General features: G+C 43.7%; 1 protein-coding gene and 1 long non-coding RNA gene across 2 annotated transcripts in view; one reads left to right on the top strand and one right to left on the bottom strand.

Annotated features, from left to right (window-relative positions):
* Window positions 1-24957, top strand: part of LOC133665663 (uncharacterized) — a 423051-nt gene that overhangs the window by 338892 nt on the left and 59202 nt on the right. The window lies entirely within an intron of this gene.
* LOC107996741 (SAGA-associated factor 29-like) overlaps window positions 17766-24957 on the bottom strand; it is a 228286-nt gene continuing 221094 nt past the window's right edge. Inside the window, exons 6-7 of the mRNA XM_062070986.1 lie at window positions 19396-19618; window positions 17766-18891 (exon numbers count right to left, since the gene is read on the bottom strand). Of these exons, the coding sequence (XP_061926970.1) occupies window positions 17933-18814 (882 nt within the window). The 5' untranslated portion in view covers window positions 18815-18891; window positions 19396-19618 and the 3' untranslated portion in view covers window positions 17766-17932. The remainder of the gene's footprint in view (window positions 18892-19395; window positions 19619-24957) is intronic.

Here is a 24957-nt window from a genome sequence, read left to right as displayed (position 1 = left end):
GCAAACTGTTGGCACTTTAAAAAACACGCGCGAGAAATTTGCGTTTAATCGTCGTGTCTCCCGGTTGCAAATGGAATCACGATTGAACAACATACGGTTATGCGAGTAATATTATTTTCTTTGGGAGAGAATTTTGAAAGGGAAATGTTTAGAAATGCGTACCTTTCCAATACTCCATACGAATATCGATTTACGATGTTCGAACGGATGCGTCAAAGCGGAATTTTTTTTTTTAATCAAGTCTCCATGATCCGTGCAAATGATGCGAATGGTTTTTCCGCTTTGTCAGGTCGTGTGAAAATTTCCTCTTTAATTTACACGAAACAAGGTCGTTTCGACAGTCGTTGTTTCAAAGAGATGCGATAATTGCACCCCTCCCCCTTTTTTTATCATCGTACAGTATACGAACAATAATATCAAAGAATTATAGTCGCATCTTTATCAACGAGATATAACTTTTTAAATGTTCCATTCGCATTCACAATTTATCTCACGGAGAATTCCGTCACAGGTTCGGAATATTTTCGAATCGAATCGAGGCAATCTTTTTCACCCTCTCGAATTCTTCTAATTAAGCGACGCGATTCAATTTAACATAGATATCGGGCATAAGTAATACTTAGGAGAATTTATATTCACCCTTTTGTAATCTCGCCGGTTGATCGGAGATTGTCATCCGTGTGCACCAGTTGCGCGCTCGCTTCGTAACATGATTTCCTTGGGCCGCACGGCTTCCTCCTCGAATCGGCTGAAAATCGGTGCCATTATCGCGATAAGATCGGCCTGCCTCGGCCGACGATTTATTCGTGCCGCAATTGATTCACGTTCGCCGTAAACCGGCACGGCGCGAGGCGTAACCGAGTCCATTTTCATTGCGATTTAATCACTCGGTCAAACACAATAAATCCCCCCGTCCGGGTTAATAAATTCCCCGTCTAAAATCTCGCGCCTATAACCAATTATGCCGGCGTTTAATTATTTATCGCGCACTCCGGAGAGCCGGTGAGATTCCCCGTAGGCTTTGCAAATATCGGCCGCGCACCAGATGCCCGGAACACCGGGAGACAACCTGGCCGGTATTTAACGGCCCCATATTTAATTGCGCGATATATATTTGCGCGAGTTATTGCGCCGGAATTAAAATTCCCGCGTCATTAATACGTTAACCGATGGATTCGACGTTTTGTTCAATTATATTTCGCGTTTAATCGCTCGATCCTATCTATAGGAAGCGAAGGAAAGAAAGGAATTTTTTTCTTCTTTTGGAAGTTTGTCAGGTATAATTTCGAGTAATTTTTCTTGAGTATTGTAGTGTATTGTATGTATTGTAGTGGATATAGATGTAGAGATAATTGTTCAAAATGGTGTTTTTGATCCCTCGAACGACGAGTTTTATAAGATCGTATGGATCGTAGTAGTTTTCTCGTACTGCTGCCGATCTCTGTATACACATTCGTATATACATTAGCGTTTTCTTTACAAAGATGAAAAAAATAGCGATATGAGTGGAATTCAGAGAGATGAAGCTGTGCGTCCGAGTAAAATTTTTCTGAAAAATGATGAGACAAATAAAATAATAGGACACGTCTACCATCGAAAGATTAAGCAAAATTTTTCAACACCGTTGAGATAAAAAGTTTTTTTCAGTAAATTGATTTTTCTTTCGGTTTCTCTTTCTTCCTTCTCCTTCTTTTTCTCCATGAAAACGCGCGTTATCACAGACTTATATTAGTTGTGTACACATAATACACACTAGTCGGCTGGTATGAGAGACAACCTGGCTAATGGACCATCTCCCTCTCTTTTTTCCCCCTCATTGTTAACTTCGCGTCATCCTTTTATGACGGCACCTACACGAACGGATATGTACACATATCCACCTCGCCGATCCGAGTATTTCTCATGGAATCGTCGTGAACTCTCGTTGAAAATTCCTTTTATTAACATGGCGCCGACGTGCTCGAGTCGATATCCATCGGCGAAACCTCTTATGACCGGCAAGAATACGAATAGAACGAAATTAGAATAGAAGAGCTTCAACTTCTTTTTCGAATCCGGTCTCCGAATAAATTGATATTCGAACAAATTCGAAGAAAAGATCGATTAACGATTGCTCTTCGACCAAAGAATTTCTCTCTAAATACATTTCCGTAAACAACAATAGCATCTCTTCCAATTTGCCCAATCGAAGAGGGGTATGAATCATTCCTTGTCGTGCATAGCAAAGTTGCCCGTTTCCTCTAAAATCCCGCTGCGAAATTACAAGCCATTGAATCGACCTCCCCCAACGTGGCGCAGCCTCGTGCAGCATCTCTCGCGTTGCAATCTTCTCGCGGTAACCTTTCCTCCTCCTCCTCCTCCTCCTCCTCCTCCACTCGCGCTCTTCCGCCCTGTGTTCCTCCTTTCCGCCGGCATCCAGCGCAACGATGTTACGCGACGTGGCTGCGTTCCAGAAAGGGGAAAAAGATCGGTGTGTTGCCGCGTCGCGGCTCGAGATGCGTGAATATAATGATAGACCGAGGGAGAAGAGCGAGGGAGGCCAACGCGCTCGAGGGTCGGTGGAGGAAGGACGAGGGCGGTGAACACACGGGTGGGCGAGGGGAAAAGAGTCGAAGAGGCGGAGAGGCGTGCGCGAGCGAGGGTAATGTACTGTTCTCACCTCCGACAGGCCCTCCGGCCTTCCTCGGCCATCCTTCCCTCCCTGCGTGCACGCACACAATCGCATGCACGCTCTAATCGGCGATATAGTCGTGCAACGTGTGCGAATCCGAGGTACGTGCGGTTGAAACGCTCGCCTCGGTATCCGTTCATCGGTGTTCGGTATCATATTCAATGACGATGAGGACGGAGGGAAGCCACTTGCCGCCGCTTCTTCGCGCTCGCGACAACCCTCGCACCATTCTGCGGTGGAAGAGTGAAGGAAAAATCGGGAAATGGATAGTTGTAGCAATGGAGTTTTTGAAAGGAGAGGCAGTTTGGGGAGTTGAAAGGAATTATTATACGGGGAGGGATAATATTGATCTTTCTTCTTTATTGATTCAGACCTTGATGGAGACCGGGAGCAATTATGTAATTGTAAGAGACGAAGTTAGATTTAAGATTGCTTTAAGAATTTTTCATAATTCGGTTCGGTTGTTAATAGCGTGACAGTATTACGCGTAAGATACGATTATACTTTGTATAAGATGTAAGTAATTTTTTGTTTGTCTCTAGTTGAAAATAAAGAAAATTGGAAGGATGTTATTAAATTTGGTTGGTAGTAGGTGGTACGAAAATAAAGATTGCTGACTTTTATACGAGCTCACGAAATTGAAGATTTTTTTCCGACCAGGATTGCTCTTACTTTTATTCCTCGCAATGTCTCCGGGAGAAGAAATGGATTCGGTTTATTGAATTGTTCCCATAGTTTAGAACGAGCTAGACGGGATAACTCTTCTGCTTGCTAAGTATTTGAAAATAGTTGAGATATCGAAGAGAATTCTCTCGATTTCTCGTCAAGATACGGGGTTACGCGCGGAGAGTTAACTTTTGAAGAATACATTACTTTAAGGAATACAATTCGATGGCGTACGGAAACGTAGTTTCGAGTCGTTCCAATTAGACTTTATTCCCTACGTTCAAGTAGAATAAAACGGATAATAACGAGGAGTTTCTTGGATACCCGTCTTTTGTTCCCGTCCTCTTTTCCCTTTATTAGATTATAAAAATACTAAAATAAATCCAATAACGACATTTAACAAATAGTCGAGTAAGTTTCTAGGTCGTAAATCAGATTTAAATTTGATCGGATTGAGCGTAATAATGCGCGATATACTATCAAAAGTTTAAAAAAAAAATCCGATCATTCATCGTGTGTAACTATCAAACAGTAATTAAATTTAATTGGGAGGGAATAATAAAACCATAAAAAGAAAACGAAAATCATCCTCCTCCGTATTAAAATTTAAAAGCCCCAACAATCTCGCATACGGTTTCTATACAAATACAAATTTAATGAGCACAACCGAGCAACGTCATTTATTCCCAACAACTGAATCAGACCCATCAAATGAATATCCATGTCTATGTACATTCGTACATAGGCATACCCATAAATTATGGCAAGCAAAATCATACATCCGCCAGACGCAAGGCTTCCACGTGGAGCCAACGGTGGGGGAAGAGGCGAGCGGATGGAAGAGCGAGAGGCGGGCAGAACGAAGGGGATGAAGAAGAGAGAAACTACGACAAGGGCTGCTGACAGACAGTGACGGGTACCACTTTATCCGCGACACGATTCTGCGCTTACCACAGCCCACCCGTTCACCATCGCCGTCACCGATGCCACCCACGACCGATCTGATCTGATCTGAACCTACTCCGATCCAAACCTTTACCTCTCCGCTCACCGTATATATGTATATCCGCCGCCTCCTTCTTCCTCCATCTCCCCGTACCCTTCTTCTTTCCTCTCCCTCCCTCCTTTCCGCAACGCGATTCTCTGTTTACCCTGCACTCGTGTTGCTTATTTTTAACGGGAGGAGAGAGAGAGAGACACACAGCGCGGTGGAATAGAAGAGACGATTCGGGAATAGAACACCGATCCGGTCTTATTGTAGGCTGCTCCGTACTTAAAAGATACATACACACCGCCTATGGAAGTTTCCTGTAAATTCGGGGATAATGGGAATCGATGGCGCGCCACTCGTTGAAAATGTGTTCTACCGCGAGCACGAGGATCGTATCGACGACGACGATACACGCGATTCGTTTCTGCGTTTTCACTCGCAACTTTATCCACCGCGACGTGCAATTATTAAATTAGGGGGGATTAAAAACTTGAAAATAGAATTTGAAGATCATCCGTCGATAATTCTCTTTCTTGGAGAAATAAATTTTCAATCGAATTGATGAAATTCCTTTTTTTTTTTTTAAATATATTATTTACAATTGTTCGTCGATTTATATATGTTCCCCGATAGAAAGTATCTATAAAGCGTTTTGAATAAAAATAGCTTATACACGCTTCTAACTCACAAAACGTACGATTCCATGCACCCTATATTTGTGTACTCACCGATGGAAATGCATCGCATGAATTTTTGCCAACAACTTTCAAGTCAATTTCCGCGCAAGGAGTAATCCGATGCATGGTAACGTATATCACGCGTGCCGCTCTATATCCTTCCACGAGGATTATGGATTTCTGAATATCACGGACGGAATACACGTGCCGTGTGTACACTGTACGCTTCCTTGCATTCGTAAATGGTATGTGCATCACTCCTTGACGCATCGACGTGAATGGAAGATAGACGAGACACGAGCGAGACCCTATTCTTCGACATTCTTTTTTTTTTTTTTTTTTTTTTTGAAGCAAACTTTAACGAACCTCGATTACGCCGAGCGTATTATTTCGTACGTTTGTACGTATTTATTTCGATTTTACGTGTTTAAATTAAACTCGACGAGACGGAAATGTGATTCATTTATCTTCAAACGGATCGGTCAAGATTCGTTGCATAGTGTTCTGGACGAGGTTGAAGTTTTGTGTACGAGGATTCGATGGAACTTGAAACCGTGATTGATGGTTCCAATCTCATTTATACTCCTTGATGAGTTGAAAAACTTTTTTACCCGTTCTTTTGCAATTACGATTAACTTTTGGAGCACTATCAGCAAGATGAAACGTCAAAGCTAATTCGTGCCTTGACGAGGTATTCGAGTGAAATCTACTGAGAAAAATGGTTTGGAGCTCGTAGCTCAATATCATGGCCCGCCTGATTAAACTTCCTTTGATTTTTATTTCTGACAGATTTCCATGGGAACCGTATCTTCCCATTTCACGATTCAAATAGGGAGTTTGATTGTGGAAGAAAGCTAGATTTTTGAAAAGAAAAAAGAAAATTACAATCGAAATTCGCTTAGAAAAAACTTTGCAAATTTTTCGTCTTCGATATTTTCATTTCAAAAAAAAAAAAAGGGAAACGTTCAATTTTAAAATAACATAAAAATAAATCAAACACGGAGAATCGCGAATGTTACGTAGAAATGTGAAAATGTGTTCACGAGGCAGAGATTAATATTGTCAAAATAAAAGGAAGATAACATAGGCGAGGCGTCCGCGATAATGAACACCGTAGCTATTCATATCTTGCATTTATTCAGGAACTTCGTACGAATACCATGCTTCGTACGAAGCATCTGGCGAGCCTCGATCTTATCTCTCATAAAATATTATCGAGGCACCATCTGCCAGTTACGCAAAATCCGCCGAGGAAGCGTTGCATTTATCCGTTTCGCGATGTTGCAGTCACACGGAAGTACGTAACGCATTCGTAGAAAGCAAGGGTTCACTTAGGCGAACCTATTCTACCAATGTTGGGGACTCCACGCCCCCCCCATTTGTCCTGGAAAACGACCGAGTTCCCTTTTTTCAGGGGACCGATGAAAAATTTACGGATTAATATTCATCCGACGCAAACGATTTTGGAAAAGAATCCGAGAAGAGAAATAACTTGCCAACGACTTACGAGAGGGGGGACTGGAGATACGGAAACGACGACGAACTTCGCAGTCTGGAACTGGAAGAATAACGAAGATATAATCGTCGTTATCCGGACATCTGAGATTCATTTTCGTTGCTCTTGAATTATCTATTTTTCCGAGTTTGCAAAGTATATGTGTCTTCCTTGGTCTTCCACTTTTTTTAACAGCGTTGCTCAAAAATTAAATGTGTTATCTTCTTCTTCTTCTCCTTCTTCTTTTTCTTGCGTCTATTTTTCTAACTTATCCAACTTTAATTACATGCATAATTTTAAATATGATAAAGTAAAGAAAAATTAGGACCAAAGATTAACGATCCAACTTTTGAAAAAGGGAAAATCGATTGCAGACATTGGAGCCACTACTACTCGAGACGAGTTTCAATCCTTTTTGACCATGATCATTTTTTGGCTCACGGCCACTTTTTTCCCAAAGCGTTTCGCGGCTGCTCGATGAACAGCTTCTAACGACCGGCCCCTGTCGACTAATTTCAGCTTTCTAATTAATACAAATAACCTTGGCGACCGTCGCTTCGGCTCCGCGCGGATCCTCGCGAATTAACCCATCGTCTCTCAGACCCGCGAGGATCGAGCAAAAAGGAATAAGGAGGGAAGGGCATCTCGAGGACCTCCAAATTACCAGCATTTATAATCCGCGCGGCTAATGTCGACGACTTCGGTGAATAAACGCTTCGAAGAAGTCACGACTTCTCTTAATTACCAACTCTTGGATCTTTGTCTTGGTGAAATAGTTATGAATATTTATAGTTTAATTGCGAAAGAGGAACCGTGAACGTGCCCGCAACAACCCTACCCGTGCCTTCGCAACCCTTTACTCGGTTTTGTTTCCTTTCGTTTGTATTCAACTCTCGCTTTCTCATTTTCTCTCTCCCCCTTTGATTTTATCCGAGAGAGTAATTAGGGATTCGTGAAAATAAATTTTTCGGAATGGGAAACTTACCAACTGTTTCGTCGATCTTTGCTTGCTGAAATCTCGCGTGTATTGAAAACAGAGGCCGGCGATCAAACATCGTCCACGAGTGTACCTTTCATCTTTGGCGCACGAATTATTGGTTTCCAATGCGAGGCGAAGATAAAAACAGGAGAAGAGCGAAAAGAGTGATCGTAGGTAATCGCGTAAAGGGGGATGGAATGGATAAACGTTTCTCCAGCTAAAAAAAAAAGAAAGGAGAAGCTAATTAATTTCAGACGTTTCTTCGGCCGCCCGTTTAAACAACGAGAAACGAACGAGGTGTAAACGGCGTTGGCGATTTATAATTCATTCCGGTTCAAAGTGGCGGGAAAAAGAGAGGGAGGAGCGTTTCGTAGGGAGCGAGGGGTGAGGGGTGCGCGCGATGGCTGTGTCGAAAAACCTTTCGACGTCCTTTTCGCATCGTTTGAAACCCAAAGCGGAAAGCGTTTGCCCGCCCACTCTTCCTCTTCCTCTCTATGCTCGGCTTCTTTCGTGTAAACAATAATCCTGCCGTGTAAACAGTTTGATAACGAGAAGGGTGCAGCCCGGCCTCCCTTTCTCGCGCTCCCGGATCCCTTGCGGGGAGGGAGAAGTTTCCGGAGTTGGAACGGCGGAAGGGATCCGGTGTGCACGCGCCCACCGGTGCGCAAGCGCGGCCCCGCTCCGCGTTTATTTAAAAACATTGCTTATATAAAGCGATGCAAATGCGCCACGCTCTCGTATTTGGCGTGCAAACAACCGGCCGAGTCTCCGCCACGGCTAATGACGTTCGTCTGCCACCCCTTTCCGGCCCGTGCACCGTCCTTCTTCCATCGTTTATAGCGGATCGTTGGCGTATCCATCTCCACTTGTCTCCTCCACGGTGTGTACTACGCGCGTGGAGGAAAAAAAAGAAGAAGAAGAAAAAAAACAACGGTGAAATCGCGTCGAGCACCCGGATTCACCGCACTCAAACTCGATATCGTATCGGAGTTTGCGTTTCGTTCGCGCCTCCACCGCGCAAGTGATGCAATTCGTTGCACGTTTCGTGGAGGCGCAAACGCGTGTGACGACGGTGGTGAGGTGGAAATATTTGTGATAGTCGTAACTTTTCCCTCGTTTCCATAATTGAATGTGTTTTTAAATGGACTAGAATATCTTTTCCGGCAAAAAGGAATGTAAGAAATGCACGCCCATAACCATTTCAATCGACGATTTAAATATCATTATTTCGAAAAATAATCACGGAAACATCGCGGGATAATTGATCAAAGGGCGACGATTGAAAGGGATACGAATCGTTTAATCTCGGTAATTAATTTTTGGCTAACGTCGTATCGCGTAATGGAGCCTTGGAAAATTGGTCGGCTCATTTAACCAGGTAATCCTCTAATCACCGGGAACGATATATTTCAACGATAGAATCTGTACACGACGCACCCTTGCGTTTATTTCCTCATCGTCCCCCGATTTCATCGCAATGGCCGCAATGCAACCCCCCTCGACACCGAACTTACAGGATGTTGAAATCCATCCACCACCACGGCGATCCGCTCCCCTATTCGTTACACCTACCCTCGCGAAAGCTTCCACCCTCGTCGAAAGGTGTTGAAGTTATCGATTCCCCGTGACTTTCATTTAAATCACGATTTACCAGCACGAGTTTGCTTGGAACGAGAGAGTTTGAAAAAAGGAATCTTTTGATTTTCCTGAAACGAACGGGGAATAGAAAAGTTGTTTCGTAGCGTAGAATTAATTCGTCGAACAGCGCCCGATCGGGGGGAACAAAGCAGATGAAGAACGGCTTCAGAAAATCATCGCGTCGAGAACACTTTGAAAATTCGGAAGGGCGGGTAGAAGGGCAGGGAGTAACGGGTAGTGTACTCGTCTAACAAAGGGTAAACAAACGGGTCAAGCTTTTAATCTGAAAATTCGAAGCGCCAGCTATTTCAATTTGTAGCTCCAACGAGTTGGCCGAGCACAGGGAAAATACTTTCTTAAATAACATCGCGCACCTCCGAGATTCTCCAACGCGGAAAAAGACGAGGGGGGAGAGAGAAGGACTCCTTTAGCTTATGCGGCATTAAAGCTTAAATCTCTCGGTTCTCCATTTGCGCGCTCGGATGCGCTTAATCTTTCTCGCGTGTCGCCTCGTTGGCTGGACATCAAGAATCACAGGCTTGCGCTTAGCGAATAAACATTTCAAGCTTAATCGCATCTTAAATTCTCTATTAGGGGACGAACGTTTTCCTGCGATTATCTCTCTGTATGTCGGATTTTTTTTTCTTTATTAAATTCTGCGATTACCGGGAATTTTTCTCTAAAAATTCAATTCGGAGATGCTATGCGCTTACTTGATCCTTTTTTTCCTTTTCGTTTTTAATCCATGGAAGATTAATCGTCGAGTTGTGAATGATCGATCGGCCAAGATTTTTCACGGATTAAGTTCTTAGATTAATTTATACAAAGGAAATGCAATCGAAGCGATTGTCTAGACAACTACTCTACGACGGACGAAGTTCACTCGGCGATCACCAGCGATCATTTTCTCTAAAATCACTCCTACCGATTACCCGACTATTGTCCAGGTTTCTAAGGAGTCTTCTCCTCAGGTTCCAATTACTTTCATGGATAGTGTCCAACGGTAGAAAGAATGGAGACCCACTGTAATAGGTTCCCCTTGGCATTTCTTCTTCAAAACTTTTTCTACTGTTTTCACATACAAATCCGGATGCCAATCACGTCTATTGCCGCACGGATAACGGAACGAACAATTTGGAACGAAAGCAACTTTATTGCAATCAGAATAATTTAATCGAGAAAGGCATACAACCATTCCATCCCCAACGTTAATACACGTTTACAACCATGAACAACGTCGAATTCTAAGACGATCTGGCTTAGGATTATCCCGATGCGAAACGGACTATAGTATCTCGGTACACTGGAATTTCCCGGACAATTTGGCCGGAGCGAACCGCCAGCCTCTGATTTGCGATGGATAGAGACGATCCACCGATAGGATAAGACCATCCAACGCAGATAGTTTCGAAGAGTGAGAAACGACGGTGAGTAAACGGAGAGAGGGCAGAAGAAGGGGTGGCGCGAGAAAGGGATGGAAGGAAGAAGTGGAAGAGAGAGGGAGGCAGTCAAGAGTCGACAATTTGCCATCGAGTTTGCGAGCGACTTCTCGCCAGCCCGAAGCTTCGTCTCTCCTAGACGATGCGGAACAGAAACTACCTGGGTTAATCTATGTGAGAACCTAAGCAGCTGCCTCTGGGTGGAAGGAAGCCTGTCCTTCCCTTATTCCGTTCCAGAGTCGAGGAGAAACAACAGGCTTACCATGCCCTGGGTTTCTTAGACGCCCTGGCGGCGGCCTCTCGATTACAGTTACACGGAATGTCAGGTGTTTGTGTATTATTACTGCGAGCAATTTGCTTCGAAATCGATATCACTGTTTCGCGGGATCCCGCGAACGAGGGCACGCCAAAGGGAAGGGGGAGGGGGCCGCGGGGCTTGCTTGTTTACCCACCCTCTGGCTAATGCGTGCGACGACGGGAAGCTGGCAACAGCCATGCATTAATTTAATAATCAAGCGCTAATTATGCCTTTGTTGATCGTACACGTAGGTAGGTACAAAGGATTGGAAAACGTTGTTGTTCTCTTGAGACGGCGAAAGAGAAACATGTAACGTATATTTGTTTCCAAAGTAACGAGGGGGTTGGAAAGAGAGAGAGAGAGAGAGTCGATGTCGAAGTTGATGAAGACAGAAATAATTTTTCGTGGAAACAGATAGTCGTTCTTTCCGCGTATTTATCGCGTGATCGAGCCGATACCGTGTCTTATGATGAATTCACGAACAACCCTCGATGCAGCTAAGACAAAGTTTCTTGAGCGCGGCGTGTATATTATGCACAAACGTTAGCAACAAATTATGACTTCTTCACTCGTGTATATTCACTCGGAACGAACTTTGTTGGAATTAATGAATCGTAATGGTTATTATCTTCGTCGAGTATGCCCGCCTCGATAAGATAATGTCCGACGCGACTAACATGCCGAGACACGTTCAACGAACGAAACAAAATTTCATTAAACGAACACGAGATACAACGGTTTGTAAAATTATCCCAAAGTTTAAGTTCTTAGTAAATCATAGATTTTCAGCCTTAAAAAATTTTCTTTTTAGAAGAGAAGTAATAATCGAGACCTCATCGTTTATTTACCATCCCCAACCAACGCAGTCCCACAAAATTGATCAATCTCGTTTCCGTTCTGTTCTAGGTAAGTGTCCACGCAGCACCATTCCGCCGATAAAATTTCAGGCGTCCTGCGGCGCGAACTCGGCGTGACAGCCGGCCAGACGAAGATGAAGGACGCGGTTGCCGAAAGAGAGTGGCACGACTCGCGGCCAAATTGGACGCTGGAATGACGAATCGCCGCTCTGCTCGTACGCGAAATTCAATTAGGCCGGGTTCAACGGTTAGCCCCGCGGTCTGCCTTCGAACGAGCCCCGCGAGACTGCGAGACGAGCGGCCTGGCCGGTCAATTTCGATCTCCGATCGATGTCGCGGCCGATCGACCCTGCAACATCGTCCACTCGTTTTTCCACCCGAGGTATCTCGATACTCCACGAACCCTTGAAATATTGACAATCACGCTCCTACGGCGTGTAAAGGATTAACCGGATGATGCACGACGAGCTGGATCGTTCTGAGGGCGTCCCGTGGAAAAAAAATTGCGCCCGCGAGTTGGAACGTCGCCGCTTTTTTTCACAGCCCGCGCGTTATCGCGCTGCAGTAGGTAAAAGTCAGGATTTCTGGTCAAGATTCATGCTAATTCTTCGTTTGCTTTTATCGATGATCGATCGTGCGACGATTCCCCCAAGGTGTTGAAAAATTGGAAAGATGGAAAAGGCGGTGGATTAAAACGAGCATCGGGCGTATATTGTATCTGGTCAGTGAAACAATGGCGTTTATTGTTCTCTTCGTATTTGAAAAATGTCGATGGCGCGAGTGTTCTTCTCGATTCTTTCCTTCGTATTTCTGTTCTACCAAGAACAAGTATCTCATTTGGATTTCTTTCAAAAGGAACTTATAAAGTTCGCCTTGATAATTTGGTGATGGTATAATAGGTATAATCTACAATCTTCATTTATCACTGTCTTAAACGTAAATAACAAATTGTGAGATAATAATGGATACGATATGACGTTGTACAAAGTTTTGTACACGAGTAGTAAAACTTCGGAATAGTAGTTGCAACATTATCCGAGAAAACCTACCTATTACATTGATTGAGCTTAATGACAGTGGGATAGAACACGTAATAGCGAAGAGTTAGAAACGAAAGACATTTCCACTTGGCGCGAGACGAAGTTACACGGTTGATAAAGCGTTGAACATTTTATCGTGAAAGTTCCAAGTTCAAGTTTCTAGGCTACGGCACACGCGAAATCTTACACGGAATTTCGTATCGATTAACCTTGTTTCTTCTTACGATTTCAACTTTCTCGAAGAATGAAGATGCAGATATACGCTCGAAATTGCCTCCTGACGTCGACGAATACGTCGTATTTTATCTCACGCGTCACGTATCACGTTGCTGCCAACGTGGATCTCGTTACGTATCGATTTCAAAAAGTCACGTACAAGTTAAAATGAATTCGAATAGGATATAAATGAAGTTGAGGATATGATAATGTTTACTTTACGAAGCGTCGAAATTAATTTTCCAACCAGATAGATGAATCTAATTTAAATTATTTTTATTTGTGTTACGAAGCACGCTTTCGAATTATCGCCGCGTAATCGAACGAATATAATCAAAGTGAAACGAAAGAAGAGCAATGGGCCAGACTTCTGTTTTCTACTTCGCGTTTACAAATTCGCATAAACCGTACGGGGATAACTATTCCTCGAGAGCAGAACGAGAGGATACAGCGATGGACGACACGATTGGGACGTCGTACAGCAGCCGCAGTTGGCCCACGCGCGACACCGAGCTAATTATTATAATCCCCACGACAACGACGCCGCATTAAAAACTAATATCCCTGATGGGAGGTTGGAATTAATCATCCGCCGCGGAACTAGACGTATCCAGTGACCCACTGAGACCGTGGACACGGTCCAGAAATAAGTAACTTCGCGAAAGGCCATCGGTCTCTGAAACGACCTCAACACCACGGCCGGCAAATATGGCCGACTTGTGAATCGAAACGTGGCGAGTTTGTTGACCTGGAAGAGGTATGCGCGGCCGGTGGTGATTAATGGCGAACACCCGCGATATTATCGTCCGATGGATTTTTATTTATCTCCGCCGCGGCCGATGCACTTTTCAATCGCGAGAGGAACTCTTCCTCTCCTCTCGCTTCCGCAGATAACAACACGCCCGTGACACTTTTGGCAAACAGCGTGTTCGTTCTTAAACCGTATTATCGCGTATATATATATATTTCGCCAGACAGATATAAATTATTCTCACACGATACCTCGATATTAACCGGTTCAATTTTAAATGATGGACGAAATTCGCCTTCGCGTCTCGTTGATGAAATATTTTTATCATATCGAAAAAGTTCAATCAAGATATTTAATTCATACTTTCGAATGGCGAAATTTCAAATTTTCCAGCTTTTCGATCGAAAGATAATACAATATGCCCGATAATAAAATAAAGTATGCACGAACTCGGCAACCGTTTAAAATTGCTTTTTCGAAAAAATAAAACGTCCATTGAGGAATTCTTTTTCCCCCTCCCATTCCGGTTTTAATATTATCGTGAATTTTGTATATCATCGCGACACGATCCAAATGGTTGAATTTCCACATCGAATCGTTGTTGCAGCGACTGCGGAAATAGCAACCGTGGCGACGCTGTCCACCGAGATTAAAATTCCTTCGACGAGAAAGTCGTAAAAGCGTACGCTAATTTCCGGGGACGTATATGTACGATCGCGCCGCAACGCGAGATAACGATCGCGATAACCGATTATACGTCTGAATTATGAAGGAAGTTTCAAACTGCCCCGCCTTCATTGGCAAATGCAATTAATTAACGAGAAACCGCCCCGCTTATGAATTATTCGTCCTCTCGATGGCTCGTCCCACTCTCTCTCTCTTTCTCTCTTTCTCTTCTTCCTTTGCTTCCCAAAAACGCCCAACGTCGAACGAGAGATTGAAATCGAAACTATGAAAAGACAAATGTCCCGTTGAAAAGGGAAATCGTTTCGTCTAACTTCTTCTTATTCTCCACTGTCGAAAACAATTTTTTTCTACAGAAAAGTAAACCTCAAAGTATTACTCACGGCTCGTTATAACGTCGCGTTCAATTATCCTGCAATATCCAGAACACGGAATGTTCGACGTTGCATTAGCGGAGGCAATCGAATTACCAACTCCGTGCCTCTACCGAGACCTATTAACCTAAAACCAGTCCCTTTCGTTAACCGTAAGATTTCGCACGAGTTATTGATTGGTTGCGATTAAGAGGTAGGGATTAATAATCTACGTATCTAGCAACGCGTTTTCTACAGTTGGAAACTGTCCCGTCCCACCAATGATACTCGCTCGAGCGGAGAGCAATTAGATCGATGTCTCGAGATGCGCCTCGTGGCCCTTATTTATTCAAGGAAGTTCGCTCGGATCCACTCCAACACCTGTCGCTCGACGCGCAAACGGAGCGGGATTCGTCGAGACGAATTTAAAAATCGTCTCGAACCGCCTACCACTCCCTAAAGTGTCGCCGGCTATCGAGGAAGAGGAAAAAGGGCGCGCGGTACCTCGGGGATTTCGCTTCCAAGGAGAATCGCAACAGTGGCGCGAGATAACTTTTCGATCCGAGCTAGTTGTCTGTCCAAATCTGTTTAGAAATTTATTCCACGTTTAAAACCCAATTCAAGGTGTTCGAGGTGTGCAGATAATGGCTATTGTTTTTCACCTTTTCGGTCGATAGTCCATAGCAAGCTTCTCCGGTGATGATTCGCGCGGTTCAAAACCCCCCGTTCAAAGGCCAAAAGTTATTAACATCTAGATTTTCCTTGGCCAGAACTCATTACACGTCCTGCAAGAATCCCGACAGTTTTCGACGTCGAGATTGGATTAGACGTTGGCAGCTCGTTACCCAGCCTTATCGACCTTCTCCGCCGTGCCCATTGTACGGGCTTGTATTAATTAAGAAAAAAAAGAAAGAAAAAAAAATGAAAATCTACGGGCTGTCCGACGCACGGACACATCGTATAATCCCTTTTCCGCGTTCTCCTTTCCTGGAATACCAGTGGGGGGGAGCTCGACTGCGGCCTGGCTCATCGGTTTCCGATCTTCTCTTCTCGATACCCGCTTCGTTCTTAAAAGTGAATTCTCCTTTATCCGAGATGAAGGTAATCGTACAAATTTCTTTTTTTTTCTTCCACACGAAACGAACGAATCTAGAATAGAAACGCAAACGTTTCATTCGACGGAAAATAATTTTCCTTCCCTTCGTTACCGTAAGTGGTTGCATCAGAACACATCAAGTCCCGGAACATTATCCCCCCATCGTTGGCTCAGGAAAACGGGCGAAGCCGCAAAGGTGACACCTCGACGGGGTCGCATCTGGCCGCCAATTTATCGAAAGGAAGACTAATGATGGCCGGGAGCGAATGGCGGAACCGCTCGGGCGGCGAACCGCAGTGACAGATACCAGGGTCGGTGGGATCGATCGTTTCGAGGCGAAATAAAATATTCTCGCCGGTGCGCGGCCGGTAATTACGAAGTGGCGAAAGAAAAATACCGCGCGCCATTATTGGAGGGTTGGGAGGACCGGGTCGGGATCGGTTTGCGCCGCGGGAACATCGGGTTGGGGCGTGAAATGGCGTGGAGAAGGTGGAAAGAGGGGAGAAAAGAGAAGAAAAGTAAGAAAACCGCCTGGAAGAGGAATTACCCGAGATAACTGAGAACGTGGAACGAATGAAAGGAAGGGAGGAGCGTGGAGGAACGAGCGAGAGCGTGTGTTGGAAGCGGGGGTGGAAAGGAAGGCTTGCTTGCGTGCCCTGGTGCAAGTTCGTTTTAGCTTCCGGTCGCTTGCATGCTTCGAATCCACTTGTATCAGCTAGCTAGCAACCGCAGGAACTCGTGGCTCGTGGAGGTTCGATTAGCTCGACTTTCCTTCGAGATAGGGACAGGAACGTGTGTACTGTATGCGTACACGTTGTGCAGAGTCGTTCAGAATTCGCCCACGTCGCGAAAGCTAATCGCGATGGTTGAATTAATTCCGCGACTGAAAATGGCTTCACACGTCGCCGGTTCCCGTTACAAGAGGTTAGCTATCGCGCTTTCGAAATGGCTATCTGTCTCATCCATATAATAATAAATTTGCGTACGTGATTGTTCATTTATTTTCGATTATTGCTCCTAGAACGAGTAACGAGTAATTGGTAATAATTTTCATAACTTTATATTTTTACTTTTATGATCCTGTGTATACATTCTCTCATCCTTAACGAGAACGCTTCATTGAAAAGGATCGTCGATTCGGGCAATTTCAAGGAAGATATCCGGCAAAGTACGTGTCGACGCGAGGCCGCTTTTTTATTATACTTCGAGCAGGACTAGTTAAGTTAAATAATGAATGAAGATTGGCCCGGTCAGTCTGTTAGGGGTTGGAACCGGGTATCGAGCCACTTTGATGTCTGGCGGCAGCCACCGATTATGGAATCAATTATTGCACGCCACTCTCTTTCGTTCTGCGTCCCTTTTTCCATGGCGAACCAGGCGGCTCGCCTTTCAGTCTCGCGTCGAATTCATCTCCCTCTTCCCTTCCTCCAAAATCCTGTGGGCCACCAAAATCTCTCTCTTTCTCCTTCTCTCCCTCTCTTTCTCTCTCTGCTTTCTGTCTTGGTCGGAAAAAAAAAAGACTTATTATACAGGAAGAAATTGCTCATATTATACAGGAAGAAAAGGAGTCACGGAGGATCGATTCCACGAAAGGTCAAACCAGTCCAGGTTAAGATCCACCCGCGTGTACAAGAATGCCGCTATTATCGTTATATAATCTACGCCAATTACCATCGGCGTAGCAAGAGTATCGCGGAAACGGGATCCCAACTGTCGGTACGTGCTTATTTCCTTCGATCATGGCCCCGAGCTTAACGACAAACCGTATGATTTCGATAAAAATATCGATACGTACGCAACGAGGGGATAATTACATCGAAAATAAAGTTACGAGTTTTCGAGACAACAGTTTCTATTTAAGGAGTTAGTGGATAAGTAATAATAAGACGAGGATAGAGAGTGAACGCTCGCTTGTTGCTCGTTGCTCGAACGATTGACGATGATGGGCCGATTATTATCGAAAATCGTTAACTTTATTATATAAGTAATAAGTGCAGTCTCTTGTACAAAAACGAACATTTGTACTCATTGGTACAAACAATCGCCGGATATATAATACTGACGCGAGAATAGTTCGTCCGTTAACATTGGCTTTTGTTCTTCTTGCTCTCCTTGATAGAAATTACGTAACGTTGCGCGACATTCAAAGGTGGGGAGTATCCGTCCGCGTATGTCGCGTCCTCGAACAAGACTTCGTATTCCTCGGTGGCCGTGGTAGGTAGCTGGTTCACCACCGCTTTGTAGAAGCAGGTCGTTTGAGGATACAACGCCATCACGATAGACCCTTTGGGGAAGAGAGCGTGAGGATCCGTTTCCGGATTAGCCCTCATCAATGGAAGAGGCACCACTCTTCGTCTCGACAACGTGTGCCTGTCCTTTTGTTCCTCGTCGATGTCGTCCACTTCGTATTTGTTCGTCGTTGGATTGAACTGCACCACTTCTGCCAAGATCCAGTTTTCCTCTTCCTCCGAACCTTTGACCAGGGCTGCGACCATGTCTCCCATTTTCGCGATATACGTAGGCTCCGCCGGGATCGCTCCGCAAAGAGGGGGTGGTTTCGCCCCTGGTGTTTTGCCCACGTACAGAGGGAGCGTCTGCGCGGTGCTCAGCAACATCTTCATTAACGCACCTCGGCGAATGGTTTCTTTGTTCCCCGCATTCCGTGCCTGTATTCGCCGCTCGTTCCTAATTGCTCGAATTTCGTTGATTTTTCCTAAAGCTTTACGCAATATTTCTTCCTCCTGTTGGGAATCACCTATCGCCGCGTTGTAGAGATTCTTCAATTTTTGCTGGTAATAGGGAGACACTTTGTCTTCCGGAGTCACCTTCTCGTAAGTCTTTATAATGTTGTTCAGGTTGTGCTCCGAACGAACCCGTTGCGTTTCGATTTCGTGTACCAGGTGGTATAAGTTCTTCAATCGTTCCTGTATCTGGCTGGCTGCAGCGTCCGCTGTGAACGGCATTTTGAATTATTTCGACCCAAAACAGTTACGCGCAACGTTTTATTTATGTTTTCATTTTCTGCCTATGGATAGGTAATCTGTGAACGAAAATGCGTGGAACCGTTGTTATTTTGTGTTTAGTAATGAATATAGTTATAATATAATTACGCATTATATTATTTACATATTAAATTGTACGCATATAAATATTTCGTAATATACGAGATACTACCGAAGAGGTTAAATGAACGAGTAACGAAAAAGAAACGTAAAAAAATTTCCCGCTTTGGGAAGAGGTTTGAACTCGCGACGTTTATGGTTGAATCTCGACATAAAACGCGATGAGCTACAACACAACCATATGTCCACGTTTTATCAATGAAACTCTAATATTGCGTTAGATACATAATAAATTAGCTTATTAATAAATATTAGATTGAATAAATGTCATTGAAATTATCACTCAACGACAAAAACTTACAAAAAACGAACTAATTTCTTCGCGTAATTGATGGAGGAACCGGTCAAACAGCCAGGTTGATGGATCGATAAAAGCACGCTTGAAGATGATCGTTACAAAAAAATACAAACGAGTTACGTACCTCATTTCACACAAGAAAATCCGATGTGCCAATTGGTAGAAGAAAACCGTTGAATACTCGCCTTTCTAACACGAAGTTACAGGCGGCACTAACCAACTCAACGTCGCACAATCGACTGCGGCCACGCTTCTGCGCCATACTGCTTCTCCCACCATCTATGTTTCCGTTATAACATAGTAATCTTGGCTAAGGTGGTGCTGCCACCTTTCGGCAAATGCTCCAACTATCGAAGTGGCAATAATTTTGTCCATTTCAACGTATAATCTCTATCTCGTTGAATTTCTCGTTAATGATTTATGAATTATATGAAATGTATTGTTAAGCTCGTGCACGTGAAATTCCAGTTATAAAATGAAATATAAACGCGAAATATAACGTGGGATTAACAATATGATTTTACAAATTGACAACACGAATAACTGTTATTCGTGATACACGAAAACAAGGTGCTCGAAATAAATATAACATTATTGCAGATTTTCCAGCAAACGAAACCGAGAAATTGCAACGTTTTACGAATATTTCTGTTTACATGCATTTTGCTACAAATCCGTACAAAGGGGCCTGGGTAAAATCATGCTACAATTTCATCTTCCGTTCTATCCGTTGTAACATCGGTATCTAGCTCAAGAATATAAAGTGGATCTTTCGTTGTTTTCCACCTAGGGAACTAGAATTGTTTGAAAATTTTAATAAAAAAGCATGGATTTCTTATGAAAAATACAAACATTCGTAGAGATATTGCATTCTTCCACCGTTCTAAATTTTTGTAAATCTAAGAAATTTCCACACGCCAATTTTTGAGTTTCTTTAGCAAACTCAATTTCGTAAATTCAAATTTCGAATTTATATTTCCCTCATCTTCGATTTATATTAATATTTATTATGCTCTGCAAAATCAGATCGAGATAAACCACCTCAAAACTTCAACAACGAAAGCTATCGCTGTAATTGAGCTGCATATCTTCGACAAAAATAATCAATTTTAATGTTTTACACATAAATGCGATAAATGCGTCGATTCGTGTAAATCATGGAGCGCGGAGAAGCATCTTTATCGTTCTCGTCTCGCGGATGATGTACCGCCTCGATTTCCGATCCGATCATTACACATCAGAGGCGGCGTGCATCATCGGTAACGGCCGATAGCGACGCGTTTCTCGTCGTTCCTTCAGTGGAGAATCTCATGAACACTGGCGCAAGAAAACGATCGCTGCGTTCCACCGTGACCGCACTATAAACGCAAGGTAGTCGAGTTCTTACGAACTCCGTGACCTATTCGCAATGAGATGCGTGTCACGCGTGCCGGTGGCGCGTACGTGGCCCTTACGCACGCACGTCAACCTGAAATCGTTGCCGATTCGACCTGTTCCCAAGCGGCGCGAACAATGCGTCGCGTGGATTGGAACCTTATTTTGTTATTTTGGAAAATTTGCATTGCGATACGTGGATTCGTGGTATAATAAAGCAAGTAAAGTACGATTGAATGGATTGAATAAATGAGAGAGGATCGCTTTATTTTTATTGTAAAGTTTGTAATGTAAATATAGAAACGGACTTTTTTCTCCCCCCTCTCTCGTTTCTCTATTTTTGACACAGGTAACTGCAACGATTGATGCAAGCGTATTGTATTATAGCAGCTATAAGTATTCTTTCCCAGATAGTTGCAATAATGATTAGGTGACACGGCACGATACAGGACAAAAGGGCTATACATAGGGGCGATACGTTATTTATACCTGGTCGCTTCTATAGAACAGAAGCCATTGTTCGCTTCCGTACAAAAATAACACCGATCATTTTTGCGCACACGGTATTATTTAAAGTATTTTCAACGTCCGACGAAACGTGGCTGTAAAAAATAAAAAAAAGAAAAAAGAAAAGAAAAAACGATCATAATCGTCCGATAAAAAATTCATTTGCGACGATGACTTTGACGCATGGAGTACGTTAACTCTCCAAACATCATAGTCACGAGTTTCTTAAGAAATTCTCTCTCTCTCCCTCTCTCTCTCCTTCTTTCTCCTTCCTTCTGACTTATAATTATTACTCTTTTGATTTATCTCTCTACCACGTCCATTTGTAATGAAACGCCGGGAACAAATTATTTGCTCGTAAACGGAGAAAACAATAAATGATCCGACTTTATTATTACTGGATATTAAACTCTAATAGATTATCCCGGATTCGGTTGATCGATAGCGTCTGTCTTTTAACTCTCGCGTAATATTAATTCCATTTTATCGTTGGCACCATTTTCCCACATATGACGATCACGTTTCATTGAGCTTACATCTTACGTGCACGTATATAATTCTCTCTCGTATCGCGCGAGAAACGAGAGAATCCATCTTGGCTCGCGGAACGTATGTCCTAATGATCGAAGGACGTCGAAAATTTACCAGGTACCTCTTCAAACGAGCGTTTGCACGGTCGTCGAGTAAATTCTCCCGCCAGCTTGTAGCGGCGGCATTATAACTTTGCAATGTTTATTGCAACACCATGAACGCGCGCGCGCGCGCGTTATGCAAGACGGATATCTACAACGTCTGAAATCAGCAGGATATAGCGGGAGGGCTCGTCTAATCCCGTGTAACTCGTCGTATATATACATATATATATCTCGGCCGTGCAATTAGCGTACATTCGTACATACACGTGTATTATCAACGGCCATCGTCCCTGTCATTTTGTTTCTAAGCATTGATTTATTGCCGCCGTGGCCGCCTGGATAATTATTGACTACCTTACTGGCGCGCTTTTACCGCGCGTACTTTTACCGCGGCAAAATCCCGCGCTGATAACGACCCCTCTCCTCGGCCCCGGCATATAACGTTTTGCATATAATGCCGAGAAATTCATTTGTCTTTAAATATGATTCATAGGTTGCTCTATGATGCCATTGAATCGCTCGTGTACATGATAATTAGACATCAATGGGGCTGCGTTCTTGGCAAGATTAACAATTCAAATCGAGCAGACGTTCTTACGACGACTTACTTTGCATCAATTAGGCATAAAATATCGTTCTAATGGGCGGGACACTATGATCGCCGCGGAGCGGGTACGATCCCTCCCCGCCGGGCTAATTTCCTCCCCGTTTTCTTTAATTAACGGGGATCTTGAACGTTCCTTTTCGAGAGATTATCCGTGTAAAATATTTTACACGGTTTATTAACTCGATCGCCACGCAACCGCAATTCTTTCCTTAACACGACGCATTAACGAGCGAATTTGCCGGCGAATGCGAGCCATTCGTGGGCATCGTTGAGATTCTCGCTTCTTCGTCGAGTAGCCGGCGTGAAAATCAATTCCTTTTTGCTCGACAGCCTTTGGGGCGGGGCCCAGAATGGGCCATTAAAACCAGTATTATGAAAGGCGACGAGCTTACCAGTCACAATCCGCGGTATTACACCGTGTACACTCGTACGTGCATTTTCGAGGCGCGAAACAAGGCGTCTAACGAGGCGTAAGGAGACGTCTCGGGCCCCGGGGTGGAATCGTGCGCACAATGCCATCCACTTTGCCACCCTATCCGCGCCATATGATATCTCGTTTCGAGTAAACGTATCGATCAAACGAACGTAACGTTGGAAGAAACGAAAACTCGTTGCATTAATTTCTTCTTGCAACATAGTCGCGTCTAGAACTTCGTCCTTGGATGACCAAAAAGAAAAAAGAAATAATAATATAATAAGTCGGATACCATTGATTTGAAAATTAATATCTTCCACTGTGATTAATCGAGACACTTGTTGCACGATCTAACTAATATTAGATATTAGCGGAACGTTACAAGTGTTACTTAGCACTAATAAATTCCATTGCATGACACGTAACAAGTTTTACAAGGAAATTCTAATTACAAGTCATTATAGTATCTATTTCATAGTATTTCATTTTGAAATTAATTAAAAAAAAAAAAAGGTTTATAATAATATCGTAGCTGTGTATCGATTCATCGCTATTAATTGATAAATTGTACAAATGGTAATCGAGATAAATCGGATACATTATAGAATTCGAAGTATTCGTAACATTCATTCCCGATTATTCCGAGCAGTCACGTTCGACAAAACTCGTATATTTAAACTTAATTAAGTAACGAGTTGTTTCATTTCTATCGTATCAATCGTACAATTATACTAGTTCCTTCCTAAATTACACGACACCTGAATAAATACGAAACACCGTCGATACGAGACCCATAAACGGGGACATACATACAACTCCCTTCGACTTTTTAATTGCTCGAACTTCCATTTCTTTCATCCCGATTCTTTTCATCAAAAAGAATACTACTACTCAACGTGATTTTTTTCCCAAAGGTAACACTCAAACAATACCATTGTTCGATAGACGGAACGAACAGCGTGGAACGAGAGGCGAAGAACGTCGGCGTAACGCGTCAAGCGGCGCGCTTAAAATTTATCATTGCACCCGTGACATTTATGCGGCGAGCGCACGAACCAGAACAGTCTGAAAACACGGAGGGAAACAAAGAATCACGGCTGCGAAAGGGCCGTGGGAGGGGGGGCGATCTATCCCGCATAAATCGAGGACAAGCGTCGAACACGAGTCGATCGTTCGATCGAACGATGCACCGGGTCGCGTACGACTCCAGCTCTCACTCACTCTCTCTCTCTCTCGATTTTTATCTAATATCGCAACGACCGACTTAACGACCTGTTGCAGCCGTTAATCCGGCCGCGATGCCGGATACCAGGCCGGCATAAACGATATTTCAAACAAATCCTCGCGCGGAATGGAAATGTCAAATGCAGCGCAACGTTTGTTGCCGCGCTCGTTTCGAGACAGGAAGAACCGAGTCCCGAGGAATTCAGCTCGTAAATCGAATCTGTAACTTCTCTTTCTCCCTCTCTCTCTTTCTCATACACGCGTAGACTTAAGAAGGGAAATCGTTGCTTCGTGACTTACGTGTTTTCTCTTTCTCTTCCTTTTGTTTTCGAGCTCGGCTCGTTTGTCAAACGAGATGCAGCCGAGGAAACGGATCCGCGATCGTGTTTGGCTTTTCACTCGCGGTTAACTAGGCGCGAGAGGTGAGTGAAAATTAGCATTCGAAGCGTCACGATTTCCTTTTTATCCTCGATCCGTTGTAAAACCGATTTCTGACGATTGTATTTCACGGGATAGAAATATTCCCGGGATTAATAATGTTCGTGATGAATGGTAATAAACATGGTACGTACGTTACATTATATATATATACATATACATAGATATATTTCAAGAAATCATAAGAAAATTGAATTCGCGTATAGAAATTGTCTAAAAGCGGGATCTCCGCCATTTGTTCTCCCCCGTTATAAGCGTTATCGTCTCTTTCATCGGTTGGAAACACGTATCGGGGGCCTAATGTTGGAATTGCTCGCATCTGAAATCAAGCAAATTACCATTTCGCGGTATCGGCCCGTATTATCGGCTATCTGGAATATCTTATTCGCGATTCCGTTGGTGCAATAACAGCGCGAGGTGTGATGAAAATGAACTGCGCCGCCGAACGGATTTACATTTTCCTTCGCGAGATGGGGAGGGAGGAGA

Source organism: Apis cerana, linkage group LG2, assembly GCF_029169275.1.
Source record: "Apis cerana isolate GH-2021 linkage group LG2, AcerK_1.0, whole genome shotgun sequence".
Taxonomy (NCBI): domain Eukaryota; kingdom Metazoa; phylum Arthropoda; class Insecta; order Hymenoptera; family Apidae; genus Apis; species Apis cerana.
The sequence above is the reverse complement of the archived record's forward strand: the minus strand, read 5'-3'. Positions and strand labels throughout refer to the sequence as shown.